Below are 27151 nucleotides of genomic sequence, written 5' to 3'. Positions count from 1 at the left end.
GGGACACAAACTTAAGGACAGCAGTGTGAACACTCCAAACCAACCGACCACTGTTCCACTGAAATCTACTAGAGCCACTTATCTGCCTGCATAAAATGTTCCTGCTGCACAGTTTTTATGGGCACTGGTGAATTCTGTGATAAGGTCACGGGCATCAGGACACAGAATAGGAACGCAGGATAGAATGAGCGTGTACCACTTTGATTTTTGTGTGTGTGTGCCTCAAGGTCTTCCCAGCCCTTGAGTTCATCTGTAGTTTCTTGGGACCAGAAAACTCCTTCAAGAAACCTATCTGAGCTCAGGGTATCATAAGCCTTCCACGGAGGGAGCAGAGCTGGTACTGACCCGTGGTAAGTGGCCTGCATGAGGGCCGTCCAGCCATGCACGCTGTCCTGCTTGTCAACGTCGGCATGCCTCTCCACCAGCAGCTGCACCAGAGGCAGCTGCCCCATGACCGCTGCCAGCATCAGCGGGGTGGCCCCATCCCCGTTGACCAGATTCACATAGTTGGGGTCTTCATCTGCAATCTCTTTGACCAGCTGGAAGTTTCCTGCAAACAGAAGAGGGAGATCTGGTGGTCTGCAGGCAGCGGGCTGCCGGATGACTTACCCAGCAGGTTTCAGTAACAAACAGGTGCTCAGCCTGCCTCTGCACTGGGGTGCTGGGCATCAGAGGGGCAACAAAGGTGAAGAAGAGGGAGCCCCCATCCTCAAATCTCTTGGTAAGGGTCGGAGGCAAGAACAAAAATAGTTTTTCTAAAAGAGAGAAGTGTTATTGATATCCCAAGAGAACAGATGAAGGAACATGAAGGGCAATGTGTCGCAGACAGCTCAGATCTCCCTGGGGAGTGAGGATCAGGGAGGGCTTCCTGGAGGTGGGGTCTACAACAGGAGAGAGTTCTGGCTTCTTCACAATGAGAGGGGAGTGGGTAGGTAGGCCGTGAAGCATTTCAGAGGTAGGGAAAAGCCAGAACATAGCCACAGGGTTTGGCAGGGGGGTGGGGGTGCGGGGCTGGGAGAGCAGTCTGGAATTTGTGTATAAAGCATCATAATGACTACCAGTCTCCAGGGGCTGAACCACCCTGTGTGAAACCACCGAGTCAGGAAATAACAAAATGCCTGTTTCTTTCTCAAACACTCTGGGTGGCCTTGAAATGGATTACAAATACTAGGTTGGGAGAATGTCCCTATACCCATAAATCTCCAAAAAGATTTTCTCAAGTGCTTACCCATTTTCAATGCATGGAAAATATCAGGCCGCCTTTTATCCTCATCTAGGTAAACAAAGATTTTTAAAGTTAACCACAAAAGATTTAATAGAATAGAAAAGTCACCCACATGTAACAATACAGCCTAGCTTTAAAAGTGATCTGGTTTCCCAAGCAATCTGATCAGAGACTCATGTAACAGATGAACCCGGCAGCCTTTCTGGAAGAGTTAGAGAGTGTCTGTAGATTCTCCCAAGACAGAACTTGGGTAGTCAACAGGCCAACAAAACCTGAAGAAGCAGAACATTTCCTGATCCCACACCTATAAAGCAATCATTTTGGGGTATTCCAAACTTTGGGATGTCGTCTCTTAGCTGTAATAGGAAAGCATGGTCTTGGAAAAATCTGGATTCCTATGAAAAAACATTTAAAAAAAAAAAAAAGCGATTCTTCTCTACTAAAAACTAAAGGTACAACCCTGTGATAATCCCAAAGGAGAGAATGGAGACACTAAGCAGCTGAGCATAGGGGGAGGTCATGGATGTGGCCACCAGAACAGCCCAATGTTCACTTTTGTTTTCCTTCCCAAATAAGAAGCAATTTGAACAACTCTGAGTCTGCACAGCCTTGCAGATGCGGCCCCCTGCAGACCCCCTGATGTTTTTACCTTGGTCCTTGCAGCCCAGCTGGTATGGGAGGCCACGCCTATCCCCAAACCTGGGCCTTGTTGTACCCACCTCATGCTGGCCCCTCCCCATCGGTCACCTTCCTCCGAGCCTGAGCTGGTAGGTACTGTGCTACTGTTAGAAAACAGACATCGTCAGCACCAGCACCCCTGTAGGTGGCCGAATGCAAGACTTCTGGCAATTCCACGAACTCCAGAGACAGAGTTCGTGGAAGGGGAACTGTGAGGGGTGTGAGAGCTGCGAGGGGAACCTGTGGCTCCGGGCAAACTCTCTGGGCCGGGCCAGCCCCCTCAAGCAGCTGGGAGGAAGCTGCCGCCTGGTGCAGGGACCACCGAGTTTGAAGTGAGCGTGTTGGAAAGTGAGTGTGTGTTTCCAGAAGGATCACTCTCCTCACCAACAACAGGGGGATAACATGTTAACATGGGGACGATGTGGTGATTTCAGAGATCAAGAATAGAAATGGGAAATGCTCCAGAAATCCACACAGCAATTTTTGTTCTCTTGACCAGTGACTGGCACCCACCCCAGAAAGGGTATTCCGTAACTCCAAGCTTCTCACAGAGACGTACGGACAGGACCATGGGACTAAGTGTCTAATTCTGCTAGTGCAATACTATTAAGAAAGGATTCTGCATCTCAGTTTTAAATATGTCACATTCCTTTAAGTGTATAAAAGTCTAATTTGTTGTGGGCGGAGCCTTCTCATGGCAAGACCCTTGGAGGAAAAAGCGAGTTCTCTGGCCTGTGTGTTGGTTGCTAAGCAACCATCCGATACAAAACATACAAAACAATCACTGACCCTCTAGCCTGACCCCAGGAGGCTGGGGGAGCTGTGCCACTGAGGGTCCCCTCCTCCTTCCAGATGCCAGTGTTGCCATCTGCAGCACAGAAGACTGGGGACCCTGTCCGAGCCCAGGAACAACCCCAGCAGGGGTTGGGAGGTACCTTCTTGTAGCTCACGGGAGGGAAAGAACTGGGGCAGGGGGTGTCTTCCAGGCGAATTTCTTGGCATCTCACAAAAACAGCTAGAGGCTAATGGTTATTTATTTAACAATCTATCACTAAGAACACACTTTTGCCCTTGCTGCTGACCTACCTGAAGGCTCTTCCCTGAGAGCCTATTTGGAGCACTCCCTCAGCTCCTGCAAGCCAGCTGCCATCTCACCTGCTCCAGGAGGCCACCCACCAGGGGCAGCCTGCATCGCCCCAATCACCACCACTCCCAAACCTCAGCCTTGCCCATCTCCCACCCCCACCATGGTACTGCCCACCTATCATACTATATACTTAATGTTTATTTCCTGCTTCTTGCCTGTCTCCCCTACAGAGGCCAAGGTCTCCATGGGCAGAGGGCACATTGTTCTAGAGCAGGGGTTGGTAAACTACAGTCCTGGGCCAAATCTAATTTCCCAGCTTATTTTGGTAATTAGTGTTTTACTAGAACACGCCATACCCACTCATTGACATATAATGTACGGCCGCTTTCTCTCTAACAGAATTGAGTGGTTCTGACAGAGGCTGGCCCGCAAAGTCTAAAATATTTACTATCTGGTCCTTTCCAGAAAAAGTCTGCTGACCCCTATTCTAGAAAGATCCCAGAACCTCCTGCATCAGAACTGTCTGGTTGAAAAGAAGGGTCCTTGCTATGGGGGTTCCAGGCTCTTCCCACAGATACCAAATCACTCCAGAAGGTGGCCCTTGAACCCACAAATAATAGGCTCTCCAACTGATTCTTTTGCACAGCACAACTTAAGACCCACTGTTCTGTAGGCCAGACTCTGATTTGTACATGCCCTCTGGTTGGGTAAGCCTCAGCTTTTGTCATTTAAACGACATTTAGGGTCCAGGTTGGTGGCAGCACAGCCTGACCTGTCTTGGGCCTGACCGTGGTCAGTGGGTCCAGGTAGTCTGCAAGATCCCTATGCTTGCGGTCCAGTGCAACCTCGAAGGCCGTCTTCTCCAGCACGCTGAGGTGGTCAGGGTTGGCCCCCTTCTCCACCAGCTGCTGGGCCATGCCAAGCCTCCCAATGAGCGCCGACAGCATCAGCGGGCTCCAGCCCACAGTTCGGGCCACGCGGTTGGGGTCTGCACCCCACTCCATCAGCAGACGCACTACGGCCTCGTGCCCATGCTGGATGGCAGCCATCAGGGCTGTGATGTCCAACAGCTCGTCCCTGCTGTCCCCTGCCCCCGGCTGCTCGCTGGAGGGGCTGTGATGGTCCACAAAGGCACCAGCTTCCAGAAGCAGCTTCACCACGCCCAGGTGGCCACCCCGAGAGGCCACAGTGAGCACACTGGCCCCTAGCCGGTTCTGGGCGTTGACATCAGCCCCATGGTCCAAAAGGAGATGTGCCACACTCACGTGCCCAAATCTGCCAGGAAGACAGAGAATTAGTGACGCTAACATGGAGCACTGACACGGAGACAGCTTATGTAATTCTCATCTGTCATTAATTATTAAAGTCATAATAGCAACTTAAAGTAAAAGGTCTTCTTCTCATTCTTTTTAAAGATTTTATTTATTTATTTGACAGAGAGATCGCACAAGCAGGCAGAGCAGCAGGCAGAGAGAGAGGGAGAAGCAGACTCCCTGCTGAGCAAGGAGCCCGATGTGGGGCTCCATCCCAGAACCCTGGGATCATGACTTGAGCCGAAGGCAGCCACTTAACCAACTGAACCACCCAGGTGCCCCAGAGTAAAAGGTCGTCTTCTGGTGCCAGGCACTGTGCTGGCCCTGCAGGTCCACCATCAAACGTGAACAACTGCTCTGTATGGGTTCAAATCCAGCTCTGCCAATCACTAGCTATACGACCCTGAGAAAGAACTTCAGCTTCTTCATGCCTTCATTGCCTCACCTATAAAACAGGGATATATCACTGTGTCTGCTTCAAGGGCTGTTAAGGATGCGACGAGTTAGTATATATTAATAGAGAATACATGCAGCACTCAGAACAGTGCTTGGCCAAAGGAGCACTGCATAAGTCTTAGGTGTTTTAATGATCATTTGACCTTTTATGTTACACTAAGTACCGATGTCACCCAACTGGTAAGAAGTGGTGTCAGGGTCAGAACCCAGGTCTGTCTGAATCCTGATGTCCCCACTTTTTCCCCTACACCATGCTGCTTCCCACATCCCAGAGAGTTCATTTTATTTCGCTTTGTAGCCTTGCAATCTACTTCTATCTGTGCTGACTCCCGTGGGCAGGGCTCAGGGCTGACTCATGTCTACCCATCCCCAAACACACGCAGAAGGTCCTTCAAGATGAGCCAGGGCACTCCATGCCAAGAGGAGTAGCCCGGCTCTGGTCAGCAGAGATGGGCTCACCAGAAGCCTGCTGCCACCTGCTGGCAGGAATGCGGGCTGCCAGGGGCTAAGAATTAGGCCTGGGCGGGGCCCTCCTCCAGGAAGCTGGAGCTGGCCAGGGAGACACAGAAGCGACCACCAACCAACACCAATACCAGGAAAACAGATACCTCTTCCCAGCAAAACCTCTGCCTTCTTTAGCCACCAGAGGGCAGAAAAGATCTGTTTTGCAGGGTTTTGGTTGGCACACTTGGGGCTGAGCAGCGAGTGTCTGAGCGGGAAGGAGCCTTGGACTAACCAGAAAGAATGACGGAGAGGGGTCCGGAGCACCAGATCATAATGCCTGCGTAACGTCTGCATCTGCGAGGCAGGGTTTTGGTTCTCTTGTCGCATTCCCCTCCTTTCCGGAAGTGAGTTTCGTACCTCCTATAAACCTAGGGCCTCCCTTCTCCCTGTGGAGGCAGAGCCAAGGCCAAACTCTGATCTGAACTTAAAAATACCTACAGAGACATGAACCTTAACGGCACCGGGTCACCTCAGCCTCTGGAGGGAGAGCTTGTGAACTGGCTCCTCCAGCTCTAGGGGGACTGGGCCTGTCCCTCCTCTTCTCCAAAAGCAGAAAGGGAGCAAATCAAAACCACAAGCTCAAATGCAGAAAACTTCAACCCCAGCCTGTCTCCCTATCTCCAGTCGTATTCCTTCTCGCCCATCCTCCGTGGCAGGATTGCCCCAAGCTGACGGCCTGAAGAGGCCTGTCCACCTTGACCAAGTCAATTTCATGTCCACCCAACCCCCACAGCATCCCCGCCACTCTGGCCTGTACTCCCCAATTCTACTCCTCCCATGACTTTGCCTTTGCCGTCTTGCCTCTCTGCCCAGAGCACTCCCCTGTCCGTCTTTCCTAAGTATACCATCCTGCTTCAGGATTCAGCTCGGAGCTCACACCCTCTGAGCAGCTTCCAGGACCCCTTCCCGCCATGAGTTCAGGTGCCCTTCATCTAGGCACCTGAAGTCCCCCGGTCCTCGCCTCTAGGATGCACCTGAGCCTTCCTTCTACCATTATGTCTGCCTGTTAGACCGTGCGCTCTCGGAGGACAGGACCAGGGACTGACCGACAGTGGGGCTCAGTAGATGGTGTTAAATAAATGACTGGCATAACCAAGCAGAGGATGGTCCAGAGGTGGGCCATGGAAAGGACCACAGAACTCATTTAGCCTCCATGGAAGTAGAGAATTTTTAAAAACCACACTATTTCGTTATCAAGTGTAAAATAAAACCTAGGATAACTCCTCACAGCAGATTAAAAGGTACTGTCACATTTTTATCTCATTTGATCTTAATAAACCCTGAAATATTTATTTTTAAGATTTTATTTTATTTTATTTGACAGAGAGAGACACAGCGAGAGAGGGAACACAATCAGGGGCAGAGGGAGAGAGAGAAGCAGGCTTCCTGCTGAGCAGGGAGCCCAACACAGGGCTCAATCCCAGGACCCTGGGATCATGACCTGAGCCAAAGGCAGATGCTTAATGACTGAGCCACCCAGGCGCCCCAATAAACCTTGAAATAAACTGATAATGCCCATTTCACAGATGAGGAAACTGAAGACCTGAATGGAAAGCAGAGCCTCTTCTTTTGAAAGTGATGAGTCAAAACTTGAACCTAGACCCTAAAACCCCAAACTCCAGCTCCTCTGGTACAAAACATTATCAGATAGAAAGAAAAGGAGAGAATTTGAACTGAAATGCTGACACCTGGAATACTTTCTGAACCCACAGGTACCCCAAGAGGTCATTCAATTAGGCTGAAAACATAAAACAATTCAGGGAAGGCTGGGAGAATTTTGTGGATGCTCCGTTTCTAATAGGTAATTACTGAGGATGGGGAAGTGTGGGGCTTTCTGAACAGCAGCTGTGATTACCAACTAATTTCGGCATTTAACACCTGTGTTTAAAGACCTGGCACAAAGTCCTACTGCCCAAAGTACTGGGCAGAGAGGCCACACTGGCAGGCAGAGAAATGAAGGGCAGGAGAAGGAAAGTAAAGAGGCCAAGGGTGAAGTTAGGACCAAAGTAAACACCATGCAACCTGTCCCTTTCGCATTTGGCCAATTTGTCGAGGAGTTTCCCCGTGGCCAAGACCAAGAGGAAAGAGTCAGGTTACAGGATTGGTGGCCTAGAACAGAGGCCAGGGAGCACAGGCTCTGGAACCACCCGCCAGGGTGTGAATGTGGCTCTGCCACTTAAAAGTTGTGTGGCCTTGAGAAGTTAACTCTCTGAGCCTCAATTCCTCATCTGTAAAATTGGGGTGAAAATAGTACTTACACAGCCCAAGGTTTTTGTGGATTAAATGAATTATTTCACTGAAAGCACTGAAACCCATGTTTGACACAAAAAGTGCTCAAAAAAGTTTACCATTTTCAGAATAGGATAAAACATGAATGTAACCTTTTTTTTTTTTTTTTTACCATTTTATTTATTTACTTGACAGAGAGAGAGACAGTGAGAAGGAACATAAGCAGGGGGAGTGGGAGAGGAGAAGCAGGCTTCCCCCTAAGCAGGGAGCGGGATGTGGGGCTCGAACCCAGGACGCTGATATCATGACCTGAGCCAAAGGGAGATGTCCAACCGACTGAGCCACCCAGGCGCCCCAAATGTAACCATTTCTGATACTAAAACACCCACCAGAGACCAAACTGAGGGGTGCCTGTGGCCTAAGATGATGGCCAACAGGGGTGAGTGACTTTACTGAATATCAGAGTCCCCCTCCCACCAGCGCTTCAAATCCCCTTCATCCTGCTTCCTGAGAACATCTCAAACATCTAGTTGCTCTCCACTGTTCTCTCTGCTCTGGTCCAGGCTACCATCACCTCTCCCTAGACTGCTGCAGTCCCCTGCGAACCAAGCTTTCCGACACTAGCCCATCCCTCCAATCTGTCCTCACCCTGCAGTGAAAGTGATCTTCCCAAAACATAAATCTGATTCTGTCACTCACTCTGCCTAGAACCTTCTATGGCTCCCCAGGGCCCTTAGGATACCTCATCTTTCTCAGCCCTGTCACACAGCATCTGACTCCTCTGGGGGGGGGGAGCGGGGAGGGGGGTTCCTCTCCCACTACTTCCAGTCCCCTCCTAGCACTGACATCCCTCTAGCAGTCCTACCAATGCCTTATGTTCATGTTTGCTTTCAAACATTTGCGTGAGCCTCCTATCACGCCCTTCCCACCTCCCACTTCTTCTGTCCTGGTTAATTCTTACCCTGTCTCGACCTGAAAATATACATCATTCTTACCAAAAACCTTCCTCCACTTCCACGAACTGGGTCTGCCATCCCCAGAGCTCCCTGCCCTGTCCCCATCATCTCTTGTCTGGTCTGCCCACTGGCGCAGGAGCTGCTCCTGGTGCGGCTGTGCCTGGCTCCCATAGTGTCCCCATCACCCAGCCGAGGATGGGTAGGTAGGTAGGTTCTTAGGAAACTCGTGTTGCAAGAAAGGATGAATGAACACCTCTAGGATGATAAGTCTCTAAGATTCTATTCAATGCGGTCTTCAGATTGTTTTGAAAGGCCCGCTGTTTCTAAGATTCTGATTTTATTGTTAGAAAGCGCTCCCACTTCTTGTAGAATCCCAAGCTGCTCAAAGTTTACCATTCCAGCTCTCTCGAACGAGTTCTTGACTCTTTACCTCCCGGGCCGTCTGCAGGGGCGCCAGACAGGGCCGGCCACCTGAGCCCGCCCGGCTCCGGGGACGGCCGACACCACCCCTGGGGATCCCGGGCCCCTCACCTGGCAGCCTGCATGAGCGCGCTCCAGCCGTAGTGATTGCGGCTGTTGACCGAGGCGCCGCGGCGCAGCAAGAAGCGCACCAGCGGCTCGTGGCCCCCGGCCGCGGCGAACTGCAGCGCCGTGTTGCCCGCCTCGTCCGAGCAGTCCACGGGCACTGGCGCTCCGGCCGCCGCCGCCGCCGCCGCCCCGGGCCCGGCCGCCTCGGCCCTCGCCGGCTCCGCGCCCGCCTCGGGCTCCGCGCTGCGTTCCGCCGGCTCCGCCGCCCCCGCCTCGAGCAGCCGCCGCGCCGTCTCGGTGTCGCCCTGGTCGCAAGCACGCAGCAGCAGCTGGAAGGCCGGGGGCAGCCCGCCCTCGCCCATCGCGGCCCGGCGGCCCGCGCCCCTCCGTCTGGCCCGCCGCGCCGGCTCCGCCCCCGGATACCGCGAGCCAGCGCCCCCTTCCGCCCGCCGCCCGCGCGCCTACTGTGTGCCGGGCGCGCGCCAGGGGGGCGGGGCCGCGCGCCTACTGTGTGCCGGGCGCGCGCTGGAGGCCGGGCCGCGCGTCCTCGCCGCGCCAGGAGGGACAGTGAGTTCCGGAAAGCTCTGAGGCTAACCGGCCCGCCTCTGCCGGTGCGGCGCCGGGTGACGGCCCTCCCCGGCGGCTCAGGGGACTTCCTGTCCCGCGCGGAGGTCGGAGCGCCTGCTCCAGCCCACTCACGCAGCGAGCTCGGAACCACCGGGTCTGGGTCCGCCGCCGCTCGGGCCGGGCCTGTGGCGCGCAGCTGCCCCCTGCCCCGCCGGCGCCGGGCGCACAGCTGCAACTTCCCAGTTGTTGGCTGAAGCGAGGCTCGGATGGGTCCACTCTGCACCCGGCCCCCGCCCGGGACGTCCTGCGGGGCCTTCAGAGCCGGTCCTTACCTGGGGATTAAGGCTACAAGCGCCTCCTGTACTTCCTCTCTTTTCATCAGTGATTCTTGAATCGGCACCATCTGGGACACTGTTAAAAATGCAAATTTCCTGACTCCACCCCAGTCTTACGGGATCAGAAATTCGCGTGTGGGGCCCAGCTACCTGTATTTTAGCAAGCCCTCCGGGTGATGCTGGTGCATACTGAAGTTTGAGGCCCATGTCTGATCCTTGCAGCATCCCGTCAGCGACAAGGGAGGGCTCAAGTGACCACCCCCAGTTTACAGAGGAGACACCTGAGGTTTAGGGAGATTAAGTCACAGGACTCTCCTGCAGAAGCGAGGTGACTGGGACCCCGGTCTTTTGTGCTCTGGGCTCAACAAAAACTTATGGAGTGCCAACCATGCACTGTTCTCAGTGCTGGAGAAGCTGCAGGAACAAAATAAAATCCCTGCTTTCCTGGACCTCACAGTGGAAAAAGACAATCTGTAAATATGTAAACAAGTAAGTAACTTATACAGGTGTCAGCGATGAGTGCTATTGAAACAATAAATTGAGCATAACCTAAATCCTAGTACATAGGTTAAAGGATGGGGTATTGGGGCGCATGGGTGGCTCAGGTCATGATCCCAGGGTCCTGGGATCCAGCCCTGCATCAAGGCTCTCTGCTCAGCAGGGAGCCTGCTTCTCTGCCTTTCTCTGCCTACTTGTGATCTCTGTCTGTCAAATAAATAAATAAATAAATAAAATCTTAAAAAAAAAAAAAAGGATGGGGTATTATTTTATAATAGGATGGGTAGAGAAGGTATCCCTGAGAATGTGACACTGGCACAGACCATGGAGCCAGGCTGACATTTGGGGAGAGTGCCATCCAGGCAGAGCGGGGGAAAAAGCTTCTAACAAGGGCAGCCCTGTTTGCAAACTGCTTACACCACCTGCTCCTTGCGATAACATTAACATTCTGATATGTTATTCTGATATGATTTGCTTCCCTAGACTCTGAGCTGTGGTCCAAAAGCTTCACGGAAGGCCAGATACAGTAGGTGCTCAGTACACGATGTGTAAATGGCTATGTCTTGTGTACACAGAATCATAACACAGGTCAGCACTTGATGAGGGCCTGAAAAAGGAATAAGGATCATGGCATTGGCAGATCAGAGAAGATGGTAATACCCTTGGGATCTGGGCCAGTAGGGCTGGAAGAAAAAGTCTAAGCAAAATGTAAAGATGAGGAGAAACCTCGAAACTACACAGGGCTCAGCTTCCCAAGGGCCAATGAATGCCAGGATGAATATAGTGGGATTTATTCTGGGAGTAATGAGAAGCCATGAAAAGTGAACAGGCAAGTTACAGGGCTAGAGCTAATCACATCGGTCCAGTGTGTGAGGTGGTACACTCTCACTCCATTCCTAATTTGGCCCCATTTACAACAGAGGTGAGGATGACTTCCTTTTGAAGGTCTAATGAAGACATTTGTTTCTGTCAAAACCCTGAATAATTGCATCTTTTTAGAATTCTATTTATTCAGGGATGCCTGGGTGGCTCAGTGGGTTAAAGCCTCTGCCTTCAGCTCAGGTCATGATCCCAGGGTCCTGGCATCGAGCCCCACATCAGGCTTTCTGCTCAGCATGGAGCCTGCTTCCTCCTCTCTCTCTGCCTACTTGGGATCTCTGTCTGTCAAATAAATAAATAAATGAAATCTTTTTAAAAAATAAATAAAAATAAAATTCTATTTAGTCAGCTTTTTACTAACTAGCTGTTTCATTATAAAAGTTACATGTATGGTAAAAAAAAAAAAAATTCCAACAATATAGAAGGACATAAAGCCAAAGTGAAAGCCCCTTTCCCTCTTCTCCCACTTCCTGGTCATACTCCCTGTACTGTAACCAATATTCACATTTGTTTCATCTTTCCAAGGACGTTTCACACGTATACAGACATGCATATGTACATATAGGCATTGATCAACTTTCTTGATTGCACGCTATAGAAACAAACCCTCTGGATAATTTTAGTAGAAAGGGGATTTAATACAAGGATATTTTTGTAGCTCACAGATCCCACAAGGACCAGAGAACCAATGTTGGAAGGCCCACAACCAAGAAGGGCGCACCATATTATGGTATGGCTGCACCCTATACCAGGATGGAGTCCGCATGGGCCCTTTCTGGAATTCCCAGCTCCAGAGTGAGAGCCTGAGATGAGAGAGGGTAAATGGCTCAGCCTGGGTCATGTGGTCTGACTGGCAGAAAGGGAGATTGAGAAAGGGCACTTCTGGCATTTCCAGCGTGTATAGCAGGAGGTAGTCTCCAGGATAGGTTCCCTAGAAGAGTTCCCTAGAAGGGAAGAAACACTCCAGATTAGGGAGTGGGTTCAGATACTGGGCAGCCAAAAAGGATAAGTGTCTACTACAAATATTCCCTTAAGAGTGAGTATCTGCTGCTTATACCTGCTCTACTTCTCCTACTCCGGGAAGAAATGCCTCCTTTCTTTTAGGGAGCCTCTCTCACTGCTCTCAGTCTGTATGGTTCATTGGTTAGGCTATGTCCCAGCCCATCCTGATTGCTTCAGCCTGGGAGATTTTGCTAAAGCAATTAGGAACCAGGGCCTCTGTGCTAAGGCTGTCAACTGTCAGGCTGTCCAGATTCTGTAAGCCATACTGTGCTTGCTCTGCCACCACTTGAAGAGACTGCCTGGGAGAGAAGCTACCACTCAGGAAAGGGGGACAAGTGATGGAGAGAGAGGGAGTCAGAAAATCCTCGAAGCTCCTCCCCCCACTCCACCCCTCCACCCCCGTTCTTTTTGGTAAATTTGTTTGGAGCAGGGTTGTCATCCCCTTCAATCCCAGCCTTCACAAATGCATATTTTACTTTGTGAATGAATGCATTCCTACCCTGCAGGCTCTTAGGAGTCTTGCTTTTTAAAAAATTTAACAAATGGCATCTTTCCAGGCAGGTGAATATAGATCTGCTATATCCTTTCTAGTGGTAGCATGGAACACCATTAAGCAGATGTACCCTAATTTATTTAATCAGTTTTAAATGATGCACAATTAGCTTGTTTCCACTGTTCTGCTATTATAGAAAAACAAAGCTTGTTCTGACGGTGCTTATAGGTCAGGGTCCCAGCAGGAGACAGATGGTACACTTGGCTGAAGAAATGAGGAGCATTTACTAAAGGACTAATTACAGAACTGTGGGCAGAGTTTACTACAAATGCCAAGAGCTGGTGCAGTACCCCAACGCTGCTAACAGTAGGGAGCCATTGCCACCCCAGGCCTGAAGGGGGAAGAGAGAGAGCAGTTACTGGAATTCTGCAAGACAGAAAAACGGAGAGATCTCGCTGAGAGGAGTTAGGACCTTTGGTAGAGGGACACAGCCAACCTATAGCAACCTAGTAGGGAATAATCCCCAGAGCAATAAAACCCTCTGACCTCCTCCTCCTCCTGCCCTCTAGTGTTCCTTCTTGGCCAAACCCAACTGTTAGCCAGAGGTTTGACCCTGCTGCTAAGGTCCCCGCAGTCATCCTCTCACAGTTCAGGGCAGGGAGGAGAGACTCAGTGGTGCATATAAACATTCCAGCGCCTTGCTACTCAAAATGGGGTCCTTGGACCGGCAGCCTTGGTAGTACCCCAGAGCTTCTTAGAAACACAGCGTCTTCCAGACCTACTGGACCAGAATCGACATTTCAGCATGACCCCCCGGTGGTTCACGTGCACATAGTTTTCAAAGCATGAATCTGGGACATCTTTGTACACAAATCTCTTATACAAGTGTATCTGTAGTCTTATTACATATGAACTCTCTTCCAATATTTTTTCATTGTTCCCTGTGTTGTTTTGGGTCCTCTGAGAACCAAATGCCAAGGTGTCTCCCCCCCCACCCCACCCCCACCAGGAGAGATGCTTGGATGAAGGAGGAAGGAGGAGGAAAGGGGAGGGAGGGCCTTCGGAACCTAATGCAGATGCTACCACTGGGAAAAGAGAGTGGGACGGAGGAGGCTGGGGTAGGAAGTCTCCAGAGTGCTCTGCAGTTCTGGAAATGTCTCGGCCAAGCCAATGGGGAGTCCCCAGGCAAACGTGGCCTGCTAGGGTGTCCTGCATCAGAGAGAAGTAGCTGGGTTCTTATATCCCCCATCCTTAGTCATTGACTGGGAGAAACCAGGCGAAACAACCTCAGCAAGAACTTCATAGAAGATTGGAAAGCATAGAAGCTGGAGGCTCTCAGCCAGCCGTGCTCCCCGCAGTGGGTTCTCTTGAAGGGTGGTCTGAGCAGTGTGCTTCCATCACCAACACAGCCCTCATCCAACCAACATCTATTGGATACCTTCTATGTGCCAGGCATGGTGTATGTGATGGCATATTATGGATGAAAGGGATGGCCCCTGGCTCCCAGGGAATCCCACATCATTGTGGAAAGGGTTGTCAATGAGTTTTCACTGTCAATTTAGAGGAAGGCATCACAGTTTTGGGATATCACTGACAGCTTCATGGGAGAGCTTGGCCACAGGTTGAGCAGAAAAACTGGGGGAGATCTGGGTAATGGTAGGAAAAGCAAGTAAACAGGTTGGAAAGAGGGAACAAGGGGACTGGATTCCAGAGACCCACGCAGTGGCTTAGGGAGGAGGTAGGGAAGACCTGGAAGTAAAATCATCTCCAAAGAGTATTTATTTATTTTTAAAGGTCTAACCTCTTTTCCCTAATATGATAATAATGTTTGTTGGAAAGAAATACAATGTTGTGCAAATATAGAATGCGAGGGCCTTGAGATCAATGATCGAAAGGTAGTAGGTAATCAATAAATATTTGTTGAAAAAAATGAATAAATTGAATGAAAAGAAAAGACCCACAGAATCTCATGCACCAGAAATAAATATAATAGTTAATACTTTGGTGAATATTTCTTTAGAGATTTTTCCTTTGTATATATATTAACATACCAAAACAGGATCATACCATCCATACAGTTCTACTAGCTTGCTTTTCTTAATAATGCATCGTAAGCACATTTGTATGTTAAACACCTAGAAGTAGTGTCATTCTTGTTAACAAAACTGTGGTATATTAGTGTATGATGCACAATATTTTATCTTATAATCTCCTATTAATGGACATTTGGGTTAACAACTTTTTGCTTTTATACACAATGCTGCAATAAGCTTCTTGTAAGTGTTGGGCTGGCGGAAAGGGCTACTTAGGATGGCGGAAGTTCCCGCCACCAGACCTGACCTTGGACAGGTGAACACAAAGACCCAAGATGGCGAAAGTTCCCGCCTCAAGACCTGAGCTCGGACAGGAGAACAAAGACCCAAGCAGGAATCTGAAAACCCTCTGGCCTGGGCTCCCATGGACCAATGGGACCCTGACAAGCAGGAATCTGAGACCCCCGCCCCAGGCTCCTATGCACCAATGGGATCCCGAGGAGCAGGCAAGATATCCGAATAAGGGAAACTTGCCAAAAGATCCCTGAGCTTTCCCCAAGACCCCTTAAAAGCCCCCTCCTCCTGCCTTGGGCACGACTTCTGCCACTCTGCTTTCCAAAGTCGGGGAACCTCGCCGGAGGGTGCCCACCTCCTCCCGGCACAACTTTCCTGGCTCCCCTTCTCCTGAGCCCTGAAACTTCGCTGGAGAGTGTTTTTAATAAATCTTGCCTTGCACCCACTTTGCCTGGTGTTGTGTTTATCTTTACATTAAAAACTTTACAGTAAGCTCATCTCTGAGCACTTGTGAATCTTTTTCTGTGGATGTGACATTGCAGAATCAAAAGGATATTAACATTAACATTTCTAATAAATGTTGCCTAATTGCTTTCCAAAAGGTTATACCAGTTTGCCTTCCTACCAACAGTGGTAGGAATAAACAGCCTATTTATTCATATCCTTGCCAGCACTGGAATGAATAACCTTTTAAGTCTTTGCCAATCTGATAGATGAGAAAATATTTCAGAATAAGTTTAATTTGCATGCCTTTTACATAGAGAAACTAAACACATCTTAATACATTTGTAGACCATTTATATTTCTTTACTGGGGAGCGGTCTCTCCAGATCTTTCAGCTATTTTTATTTTGGTTCTTTTTAGGTCCCTGTTGACTTAACTACTGGGTAGATGTCATCTGCAAATATCTCTTTCTGATTTGTCTTTTGTCTTCATCTTATTTCGGACCTTATAGAATACTAAAATTTTTATTGAGTCAACTTTATAAATCTTTTCTATAATGGTGCCTAGGTTTTCTTGATCCAATACTTTTATTGTTGGATTTTTAAAATTATTTTTAAAATTATTTGGAACTTATCTTGGTGTAAGGGTGAGGATAGCCAACAGCTATCAAGTTGCTCCAATCATTGATTGAATCAGCCATCTTTTCCCCACTGATGTTTGAAATCCCACATCTACCATATATCACATTAAACTCCATCAGGGATGAAATGATCCCTGTGAAGGGAGCTAATATGACAAATCAAAAGTGCCTTCTAGAGTAATCTGTCTGTTGGTTGAACAGTTGAGGACATGAGATGGTGTGGTCAAAGAACAAATAAGCTCCCCAAACAAACATCACACCCAAGGGAGGATAAGGTACAAAAAAGATTAAGGTCCTTGGGACGCCTGGGTGGCTCAGTTGGTTGGACGACTGCCTTCGGCTCAGGTCATGATCCTGGAGTCCCAGGATCGAGTCCCGCATCGGGCTCCCAGCTCCATGGGGAGTCTGCTTCTCCCTCTGACCTTCTCCTCGCTCATGCTCTCTCTCACTGTCTCTCTCTCAAGTAAATAAATAAAATCTTAAAAAAAAAAAAAAAGATTAAGGTCCTGGCTGAATTTGCCCTCTGTGGGTGCCAGCTTGTCATTGTTAATAATGATTCCTTGTGCTTTTCCTCTGCTAATGAGCTCTTGTATTTCCAATAGCTCCCAGGTGGTCCCAATGCTGCCGGTCCTTACACCACACTGAGTAGCAAGACACCTTCCCTTTGCCCTTGTAGAAACTCTTCCCAACCTGCTTTGAGCCTGGGGAGGCTGGCTCTGTGGACTCCATCACTCAGTCCTCCCAAAAACCGTACTCCAGAGGTACCATTATGATCACCACCATTTTACAGATAAGCAAATGGCCTAGGGCCACAGAGCCGTCTGTGACATCAAGCAAGCAGGCTCCGAGGCTATGCCCCTACATAAGCTGAGTTGCCTTTTGCCCTGACAGCAGTTTGCCAGCCAACTGTGTGTGTGGAAAATCCTGAATTCAGTCAAGTGACCTGGACTCAGACTATTGCTCTGCCACGGCCATGTCCCTCGACCCTGGCTAAATAAATCCCTCCCTTCTCTGAGCCAAACTTTCCTCCTCTGTCTGCCTTGCAAGGTTGTCAGGAGAGTGAAATGAGAATGGGACATGAAGAGTAAAGTCTGGTGGTTTACGGCACACACGGATGCTCCGTAAACGACAGCTCTTACCATTAGCCGGGAACTGAACCCTGTGTTGTGCCAGGCTGACACTCCCTTCTCTGCCGCTGAGCCTGTATCAGGAAGCATTCCAGTGTGGTAAGCTGATCCAAGACATTATGAGTTGTAATCCTTGTCTGTTTTCTAATCTGACCGCAGATCTTAATTGTGTTGAGCGTCTGGACAGAGGCCAGACGGCACAGCTCCAAGCCTTTCCTCTCACACCTGCCTTCTAGTACCAGCCGGCAGACTCTGTTCCGTGAGTGAAGTCATCTCCCACCAGGATGGTCTCCGTAGACGGTCGTCTTGTGTGGGAGCTGCTTTGCAGGTTCACCCCAAGCCCTTCACCTCCTCGAGCCAGTGGGGAGGGGTCCAGACCAGGAAAACTGTGAATCTATAAGGGCGACAGGTGAGAGCTTACATGTCGCTGAGACACCAGCTTGTTCAAAGGCCCTTTCCCTACTCTGTGTCTAGGGCTTCCCACCTATAAACTGAGAGAATCAGACCAGAAATATGTCTCTTAACTTTTTTGGGCCATGGTCCCCTTGAGAATAGAGAATAATTGATAAAAAGCTTTCGAGTAGTTTCCCAGAATGTAAAAAGTTAAAAAAAAAATACAGCTTACTTACTCTATCCTTCTATGGGAGATGCAAAACTATTCCTTGCTCTGAGCTGGGAACCAGCAGAGGGAGTTCCATATTCACCTAGAAGATGTTTTCAAATCTCTGGTATCACTTTAACATTCAGATATCCACGTAAACATTATTTCCTCAGTGAAGCCTTTCTAAACCCCTCAACTAAAGCGCCCTGTAATTTGTCTTCAACACACTAACCACAACTCTGGTAAGTTACCTTTTTAATATCTGTCTGTTCCATTGCCCTGTAAGCACCATGATGTCAAAAATACCGCTTGCAACAAAGACTCTCTCCTTGATCAAACCCTAGCCCAGGCTCCTCTGAGCCTCCTTCTCAACTAGGTCTCAACCTTGGCCTGTAACAAGGACAGAGTCTGAACATAGATGATTTTGTACACCTACTTCCCTTCACATTAAAGATGTAAACACTGACAGTTTTTAACAGCTCAAGGCTGCACTGGTAGGATATCCCTAGCCCCCTTAAGTATCTGCTAGAGGAAGCTCATGGCTGTCCAAAGAATTCACTGTTTATCATAGCTAACACCTAACTGTTGGCCCCTAACCATGCTTTCTTAGACAGTTTGCTAAGAAGGGCTTATAATTATAAGTCCTTTCTCTGTCCCTTTAAGATGTATGTGTATCTCCTACAAATCAAGAGTGTCTTTCCCAAGGACTGAAAGCCATTCCTTTACAATATCATCAGGAAGGATAGGGCCTCTGCCTTACAAGCCTCTGGGAGGGTAGAATCCTCACTCTGATCCTTGCCAACCACAGATACAGCAGGCATCATCAGCATTTATGCTGATCACGCTTTTGTAATTTTTCACTTCCCTGACTCTATTTAAAATGCCCAGTCAGGGGCGCCTGGGTGGCTCAGTGGGTTAAGCCGCTGCCTTCGGCTCAGGTCATGATCTCAGGGTCCTGGGATCGAGTCCCGCATCGGGCTCTCTGCTCAGCAGGGAGCCTGCTTCCCTCTCTCTCTCTCTCTGCCTGCCTCTCCATCTACTTGTGATTTCTCTCTGTCATATAAATAAATAAAATCTTTAAAATAAATAAATAAATAAATAAATAAAATGCCCAGTCATTGTGGTCAAATCAAAGTGAATCTGTTCATGCTGGACCCTCTTCCCTAGTGCAGTAGTCCATTACTGATTAAGATCTGTCCTTACCACTTCAACTGGTGTCTGGTTTTGTTTCTCTTTGACACTTGGTCATTATAGCATGCCTAGACCCTAGACCCTGGCACATAGTAGATGCTCAACAAAATTTTCTGAATTAAAAATACTCTTGACTACAATCATCCATTAGTTCTAGCTATCTATTGCTGAGTGATGGACCATCACAAAACTTCACGGTCTAAAATGCGAACCACCTTATCATACTCATGGATTCTGCGCAATTTATCCTGCATATCATTTAGGATTAGATTTGGCTGCATAGGACAGAAGACCCATAGGAACAGTGGTGCAAACAAGACAGAAGCTTATTTCTCCCTCACACAAGCAAAGCCTGGAAGAAGCCCATTGGGACTAGTTCAATGTCTACAACGACCGGGACCTGGTTCCTAATGCCCTATGGTTTCACCACCCTCAGTGCACGCCTTTGACCTCATAACCTGAGGTGGTTGCTTGAGCTCTAGTCTTTATATCCACAGTCCAGCCAGCAGGAAGAAGGAAGGGTAAGGAAGTTTCCTTTAAGGACATTCCTTACAAGCACCGGTCTGACAACTGCACTGACAGCCCATTGGCTGAACACTCAGTCACATGGCCATGCCTACCCATGAAGTAGGCTGGGGATGCTAGGTTGTAGAATGCCTGGTCTTTACAGCATGGGGCCAGAGAAACAAACAAGCAAAAACTCAAGAGTTCTACTCTTAAGCAAAGAGAGGAGGGTGGATGTTGGCAAACATCCACTGGTGTCAGCCTCCTTTTTACATCGTTTTATTTCCTGTTCTGCCACTGACCTGCAGTGGGCTTGCGCAACACACTTTCTCTGGTTGTTATTACTAGTTCCTCTGGTCATTAGGGAGGAGGGTACTATAATCTGAGAAGGAAGCTCAAAGTATTAAGCAGATAAGCGTCAATGTTCTGATTTTAGGGAAGGGAATGGGGGTCCCACCCAGCCAGCCTTTTTTTATTTTCTTGGGTGGTTCCCTCAGGTTTCTGGGAGCAGATTTTTGAAAACTCCCATACTGAGTTACCACTGAGGACTTTCTAGCAACAAGACCTCAAGAATTCATGTTCGTTACATTTTGGGAGTAACTCCTCCCCTGCCCTTAACTGGGTTGTGCCTTCTGTCAGATACCTCCCCAGGGAGTTCAAAGAGATGCCAACAGAAGGCAGTATAAGAAACAAAGCCAGACATTAACTGAGCACTTTCTGTGTGTCTGACACTACTCAACTCTGCGATCATGAAGTGATCACCACTCATTTGTCCTTTATATTTGTTGTTGTTGTCGTCGTTCTAGGCTAGGGTTAAATAAAGCACAATCCAAAGCACCAAGGGTTTTAACTAAGTTTGATGGTGTTATGGAGTGAATTGAGCCCCGCAACAAGATACGCTGAAGTCCTAATCCTTGGTACCTATAAATGTGAATTTCCTTATTTGGGAAATAAGGTCTTCACAGACATAATCCAGTTAAAATGAGGTCATTAGAGTGGGCCCAAATCCAATTTGACTGGTGTCCTTAGAAGAAGAGTAGAAGAGAGGTAGACAGATGCACATCAGAAGAATGACAATGGGGCCAGAGGTTGGAGGGACACATGAGTAAGCCAAGCAATGACAACGATTTCAAGCAACATCAGAAACTAAGAGAAAAGTATGAAATGGTTTCCCCCCACAGAGCCTTCTGAGAAAACAGGACCTTGGTGATAGGACTAATTGATTTTGGGTTTCTAGCCTCCAGAACTGAGAGGGAATATACATTTCTGTTGTTTTCAGCCACCCAGAGTGTAGTCCTTTGTTATGGCAGCCTCAGGAAACTGATAGAGATGGTCAGTTTGATGTGTCAGCTTAGCGAGGTTTTAAAAATCCCCAGTGTGTTCAACCAAACATTAACTTGGGTGTCACCGGGAAGATATTTTGTAGACATAACTAATGTCTATAATCAATTGACTGTAGCTAATGGAAATTATCAAGGTGGGTCTGGTTCAATCTGTTGAAAGTCTTCAAGAGCAGAACTGAGGTTACCTTAAAAAAGAAGAAACTCTGCCTGTAGACTGTAGCTTCCGCTCAAGCCAGAGTTTCAGCCTTCCCTTCCTGATGGCCCGCCCTAAGGATTTTGGACCTGCTTAACCAGTCCCTGCAATTGTGTAGATCAATTCCTCCCCGTAAATCTCTTAATATATCTCCTGGTTCTGTTTCTCTGGTGGAACCCTGACTAATACACAAAAGGAGGTCGCCATCTTGAAATGCATTTGCCTAAAAGGCTGTGGAGTTGCCCAAGTCTTCGCGGAAGAGGTGGCTTTTGGTAGGGCCTTAAAGGGTAGAGGGGGGTTTGCCAGGCGGAGCAGAGCATTGCAAGTAGGGAGAACAGCATATGCAAAGGTTTGGAATGGGAGACCCTGCTCCCCTTTGCCCCAGTGGCATGGTGGTAGGCCTTTCAGAGTATGGAGTCACATTCTGAGGACTCCTTCCTGTCAAGTTGAAGACTTGAGCGTTGGTGCAAGAGACAAGAGCTGCTCTCTCTCTCTCTTTTTAATTTCTCTTAGTTCTTTTTATTTATTTTTTGTTTTGAATTGAGATATAAGTTTCACGAGTCAAGCGCATATTTTTAAAAGAAGAAATTGATGATTTTTTTACTTCAATCTCCATGTAATCCCCACTGAGATGGAGACATGGAAGCAAGGCTGGGGTTAGGGGGAATGAGGCCAGTGAGGTGAGCCGTGCAAGCACAGGGTCAGATTCTGCTTTTCTTTAAAATTTTGGTGTTTTGTTCAGGGATTTTTTGCTTTCATTTTGATTTTTTAAAAGTATTGTTTATTTTTGATTACTGATTTTGTTTTGTTTTGCCCATCCCTATAATTTTCTGTCTTGGAGACAGCCTCATGCCTCACTCCAGTTTTGACCCCGTTAAATATTTCCAGCACCCCCATGGCTCCTTCATTTCTTCAGTCCCCTCAAAGGAAGCCTTTGGCCAAGGTCAGGGGGAACGGATGGCCTGGGGTGTACGCCATCATAGTTGGGGTGCCTATGCATGTGTGTCTCTGAAGGGGTTCATTCCTTTGATCAGTTTCTTGGAGGCTTTTGCCGAGTGAGGGCTAAGAAACGCAGAGTTTGAGTAACAGGAAGGGGTGGGGGGAAGGTTTGCTCTTGAGGGGATCTAAGCAGTATTACATCTCTGGTAGGCCTGCAGGCCTCAGTGACACAGTCCGGTGTGTATTAGCCTCACTGTGCCTCAGGCCCCTCATCTGTTAAATGGAGTTGATAATCCTCCTATCCCTGTTATTGGACTGCTTAAGGGTCAGATGAGATAAGGGAGTAAAATTCACAGCACTCCTGCAGGGCTCACTCTGCCATTATTTATTGAGCGCTTAGGATGTGCCAGGCGCTGAGCTGAGGCTTTTACGGCCATCACCTTGATCCTAATGCACCAGCCCAACGAGGAAGGTGCGAGTCTCGGCAAGCCCGCGCGTGTGGCCAGTGAAGATCAGCCACCCTCCGCGGCTTGGGGGCCGCGCTCCTGCGGGGCGGGTGGGCGGGAAGGGGGCGGGGCGCAGGTGGGGCGGGCCGGGGGGGGGGCGGCGCGGCGCGGCGGTTCCGGGATCCGGGTCCGGGTCTGCGCCGCCGCCTCCGGGCGAGCCGAGCGCTGGCCCCAGCTGGCGGGCGCATGTGGGGGCGCGCGGCCTGGAGGCGCTGCCCGCGGGGGCGGCGGCGCGGCCGGGAGGCGCTGCTGGCGCTGCTGGCGCTGCTGGCTCTGGCAGGGCTGGGCTCCGTGCTGCGGGAGCGGCGCGGGGCCAAGGCGGCCGAGCCGGGACCCCTGCGCACCCCGCGCCCGGGGCGGCGCGACCCGGTCCTGCCGCGGCCGCCGGTGCCCGACGACGCTCTCGGCGCGCGGGGTGAGGCGGTGCGGTTGCAGCTGCAGGGCGAGGAGCTGCGGCTGCAGGAGGAGAGTGTGCGGCTGCACCAGATCAACATCTACCTTAGCGACCGCATCTCGCTGCACCGCCGCCTGCCCGAGCGCTGGAACCCGCTGTGAGTCCTCAGGTGGCCGGGGGAACACTGCCCGCGGGGTCCCCGGCCCTCAGTTTCTGCATCTATGAAGAGGCGGGGTGGAACCTGGGTCTCGAAATACCTGGGGATCACGCGTCTTACGCAGTCTTTCTCAGAAGTGGGCAGTGGCAGGGGGTCATGTGAAATGGGGAGACGCATGAAAGTTAAAAAAAAAAATGACAACAGAAAAAAAATTCAGAAATTGATGAATCTTTTACTGGGTGGTCTCTTGTCTCTGCCCCTCTTGAGAAGGTCTGTCATTCGGCTCTGAAGAAGTGGCGGCAGGAGGGTCAGGGCTAAGCAGACAGGTATGAGACCCCCTTTGGGTGCTCTTCCTGGTTTCACAGCACCCCCTGTCCAGCTCTGCCGGTATGGCCCTACCTGGGTGAAACTAAGGACTGTTCGAGTTTGCGATAGGGTCCACTTTCACTTATCTGTGTGCCAGGCCCTTGAATGAACCAGGAGGGGAGGGCGCTCCAGCAGGAGAGAGAAAAGGTCGCCAGAAGGCCAAGTCGGAGATTTCCCCCTCACTGGGAGCTGGATTCCTCAGCATTAGGCAGAGGAAAGCCGGAAGGAGGTGGTGGGAAAGGCTCCTTCTGGCCGACGTTCAGCTCAGCTCACTCTTGTGGGTGGTGCAGGCCCTGAGCAGGTGTAGTTAGAGGCCTAATTTCTATGGGAGCTGCTGGCTGGGTGGGCTGTGCCCACCGCCCAAGTGAGAAGGGAGCAAGCTGGTAAAAGGACAGAACTTCTGGCTTTCTCTCTCCTTCGTTCCATTAGTGGGGATCTTCCAGGTCCCCACTTGAGCCCCGTTCTTAAAGACTTTGAGGAAGAGGACTCATAGAGGGGTTTCCTCGGAGTAACCGGAGGGGAGGCCTCCTCTGTGCACTGTGCACTTTCTGCTCCTTCCTGTTCCCTGGTGTGCCTGCTTTAGAGGTGTGGCAAAGGTCTCAGGGAGGACAGGTGACTCACCTAGGACCCACAACTGGAAAGAGGTGGAACTGGCTATGGGGGATGGGACCCTCCTGGCCCCCTTGGCATTGTGCTGATTTCAGAATTTGGGGATCCTTGAATCCTTGGGTAGAGAAAGCATGGAGTGCCTGCTCCAGGAAGTGATCCCCACCTCACTTCGGCAGAGCGGGGAAGGACTTGGGATTCACCATCTTCCCTGTTTTCCAGCATCTGTTCATGTCTAGCATCATGCTTTTGCCTGAGGCATTTTCTCTGTTCATCTTTTTAGTAGAACTTTGTTAGTGCTGGTCACAGTTCCCTCCACTTTCCCTATCTGCAGAATAAGGAATGAGTAGAAATAACACAGCCTAGGAATTAATACAACGTCGAACACACTGTGTACTCAATTCTTACTAGTGTTCCCCCCTTCCCTGTTGCCAATGGGGTACTCAGGAGGCCGCTTTTAAGAGTCACCAAGGGATTGGTTGTAAACTTTTTCTTTTCCGGGTTCCAGCTTCCTTTATTGTCCCAGGTTGAGAAATCTCTTTCAAGCACTGTGGATAACCTGTGGGGCTTATGGCATCCCGTCTCCATGGTGACACAGCTGCCCTGTGTCCTATCAGGATTTGCTTATAGATCCTGCTGTTGCATTGACTCTGGGAAGTTAATCCAGACCCAGCGTGATAAGAAGTATGAATGCCTCCTGCCTTTAATTCCCGCAGCAGGGCCTAATGGATTATTGTTGCCTAGCTGGAGAGAAAGGTGAGCCTGATCGGGTCACTCTCAGCCAGACCAGGCCGTGAGGCGTAACTTCAGCGTGGCCCATAAGGTTGGGGCCTTTAACACAGTTCATACAAAGGTGAGCGCCTAATCAGGTCTGGGAAACCAGAATGGCAGAATATAAATTTATAATTGGAGTGGCGCTGCGTGCCAGGAGTTGGTGGGGGTGGGGAGGGAGGGTGGATGTCTCTTGGGACTTTAATTGATAAGCAGAGGGATGGTTAAAATCCTTGAATGTCACAAAGGGAAAGGCCCTAAGGGAGATCCAGTCTAACCAGAGAGGAAAAGCCATGCCCCCAAAGTAACATGCAGATCCCGGGCAGAGCTGATCCAAAACCCAGATCTTTGATTCTCTCCTCCCTTTTGTTATGCAGGCAATTATTTATCCATTTATTTTATTTTGTTTTTTCATTTGTTTTTAAAGATTTTATTTGTTATTTGACAGATAGAGATCACAAGCAGGCAGAGAGGCAGGCAGAGAGAGAGAGGGGAAAGCAGGCTCCCCACTGAGCAGAGAGCCTGATGCAGGACTCCATCCCAGGACCCTGGGATCACGACCTGAGCTGAAGGCAAAGGCTTTAACCCACTGAGCTATCCAGGCGCCCCAATCTGTTTATTTTAATTATAAAAGCAATACATGTTTACTCTAGAAATTTTAGCATATGCAGAGAAGCAAAAAATTAATAAATAAATAAAAATCATCTGTAAACTCACTCCCCTAGGAGAACCACTATTAACATTTTTCTGTGTATTCTTTTAGACTTTTCCAGGTATAGAAATAGATTTTGAAAAATATGCCTATGGGTATGTGAATGAGAACATATTCAAACATGAGTATGTACATGGGTTCATACATGTATTTAACTGGTCTTTACACTACAGTGGATTCCCAGCAAGGAGCTGGGAATTACCAAGGGACTCTGGCTTCTTCTTCTTGGTGTCTGCAAGACTGCATCCACTCTCTTGGACCGGCCAGACCCATAAAGATGCTTCAGTGTTGGCTCTAATTCCTTGAAACTTGGTGTTAGACCCCCGCTCTTCTGTGAGTCTGATAATTCACATGCCAGTGGACTAGAGCACAGCTTTATTTCTGTTATTTCTGTTTCTGTTATTTGTTTCTGTTTATTTCTGTTGCATAACAAACACCATCTCCTCTGAGCTGGACGAGGAGATGGAACTCTCACTCTGAGATGGCAGTAGGCCAAAGTGAGGAGCCAGAAAGCCGGATTTGTGGCCTAGGGGAGCTTTGAGACATACCGATGCCAAGGACTTTCCCCAGAATTTCTGTACGTAGGGCCCAGGCTGAGGCTGATGTTCATCTATGGCTGAAATGTACTGTCTTGGGGTCTCTTAAATGACTCAGAAGATGAAGGGTGGGTGCTTTTAATGCAAGTGGGAGAATTCCAGAATTAGACAAAGGAGGTATTCAAAACAGATCACCTGTTGTTGAAACTAGCAATGACATCACAGCCAGTTGAAGGTGTGTCACGAGGAAACGGTGGCTAATGTTGTACCAATATTTGCAGAGTTTGTTTTTATAGATCCATGAAAATCCTTGAGATAATCACAATAATGTCATTCTTGTTTGTATTCTGACCTATGTAGCCAGTGAGAAAGACGCTGTGGAGTGACTGTGTGCCCTTGGGGCTGTGCATTTCCACAGGCACGTGGTTGGAGATGGCACCTGTGACCATCAGACATTCTCTGCCGTAGCAGAGGGATTTTGAACAGCTGTTTAGGAAAGTGTGCCAACAATACATAGGTGTTCCTTGAATCCTTGCCTCAAGGTGTTAGCCTCCCTAATGCTAATATTGCAAATGTGTATCTGAGTTCGGGGATCAGGACTTGGGTGCTGGGATGGTGAAGAATTTCCGAATAGCTCTAAGTATGTAATTTAGCAAAAGAAAGCATGTCTTGCTGGGGTTAGCAGGAGGGTGGGGATTGGTTAGGATTTCCCTTCTTGCAGAGAGGTGGCCTACTTGACTGTTCTCGTAACAACAGTATCTTTGGAACAACATCACGCATCGTGTGGAAATGAGACTGATATTTCTTGGCTTCCCCAGCAAGGTTGTAAACTGCAGGTTAATTTTTTTTTTATTTTTATTTTAAAAATACTTTTATTTTTCTTTTCAGTGTTCCAGAATTCATTGTTTATGCACCACACCCAGTGCTCCATGCAATATATGTCCTCCATAATACCCACCACCAGGCTCACCAAACCTCCCACCCCTTTCCCCTCCCAAACCCTCAGTTTGTTTCTCAGAGTCCACAGTCTCTCATGGTTCGTCG

General features: G+C 49.2%; 2 protein-coding genes across 7 annotated transcripts in view; one reads left to right on the top strand and one right to left on the bottom strand.

Moving 5' to 3' along the window:
• ANKS6 (ankyrin repeat and sterile alpha motif domain containing 6) overlaps window positions 1–9389 on the bottom strand; it is a 43270-nt gene extending 33881 nt beyond the window's left edge. For all 5 annotated transcript variants that reach the window (XR_004277415.1, XM_032307427.1, XM_032307428.1 and 2 more), the window contains exons 1-4: window positions 8980–9389; window positions 3763–4265; window positions 1229–1273; window positions 346–550 (exon numbers count right to left, since the gene is read on the bottom strand). Coding sequence is in view for 4 of the 5 variants with exons in the window: in XM_032307427.1 (XP_032163318.1) it covers window positions 346–550; window positions 1229–1273; window positions 3763–4265; window positions 8980–9338 (1112 nt within the window). In the remaining variant the exon portion in view is untranslated. The remainder of the gene's footprint in view (window positions 1–345; window positions 551–1228; window positions 1274–3762; window positions 4266–8979) is intronic.
• Window positions 9390–22662: 13273 nt separating this feature from the next.
• GALNT12 (polypeptide N-acetylgalactosaminyltransferase 12) overlaps window positions 22663–27151 on the top strand; it is a 38106-nt gene continuing 33617 nt past the window's right edge. The window contains exon 1 of one of the 2 annotated variants that reach the window (XM_032307708.1): window positions 22663–23116. In XM_032307708.1, coding sequence (XP_032163599.1) covers window positions 22752–23116 — 365 coding nt within the window. In that variant the 5' untranslated portion in view covers window positions 22663–22751. The remainder of the gene's footprint in view (window positions 23117–27151) is intronic. The other variant, XM_032307707.1, reaches the window with a different exon arrangement.

This window comes from Mustela erminea, chromosome 12 (genome assembly GCF_009829155.1).
Source record: "Mustela erminea isolate mMusErm1 chromosome 12, mMusErm1.Pri, whole genome shotgun sequence".
NCBI lineage: Eukaryota > Metazoa > Chordata > Mammalia > Carnivora > Mustelidae > Mustela > Mustela erminea.
This window is presented reverse-complemented; position numbering and strand designations above follow the sequence as displayed.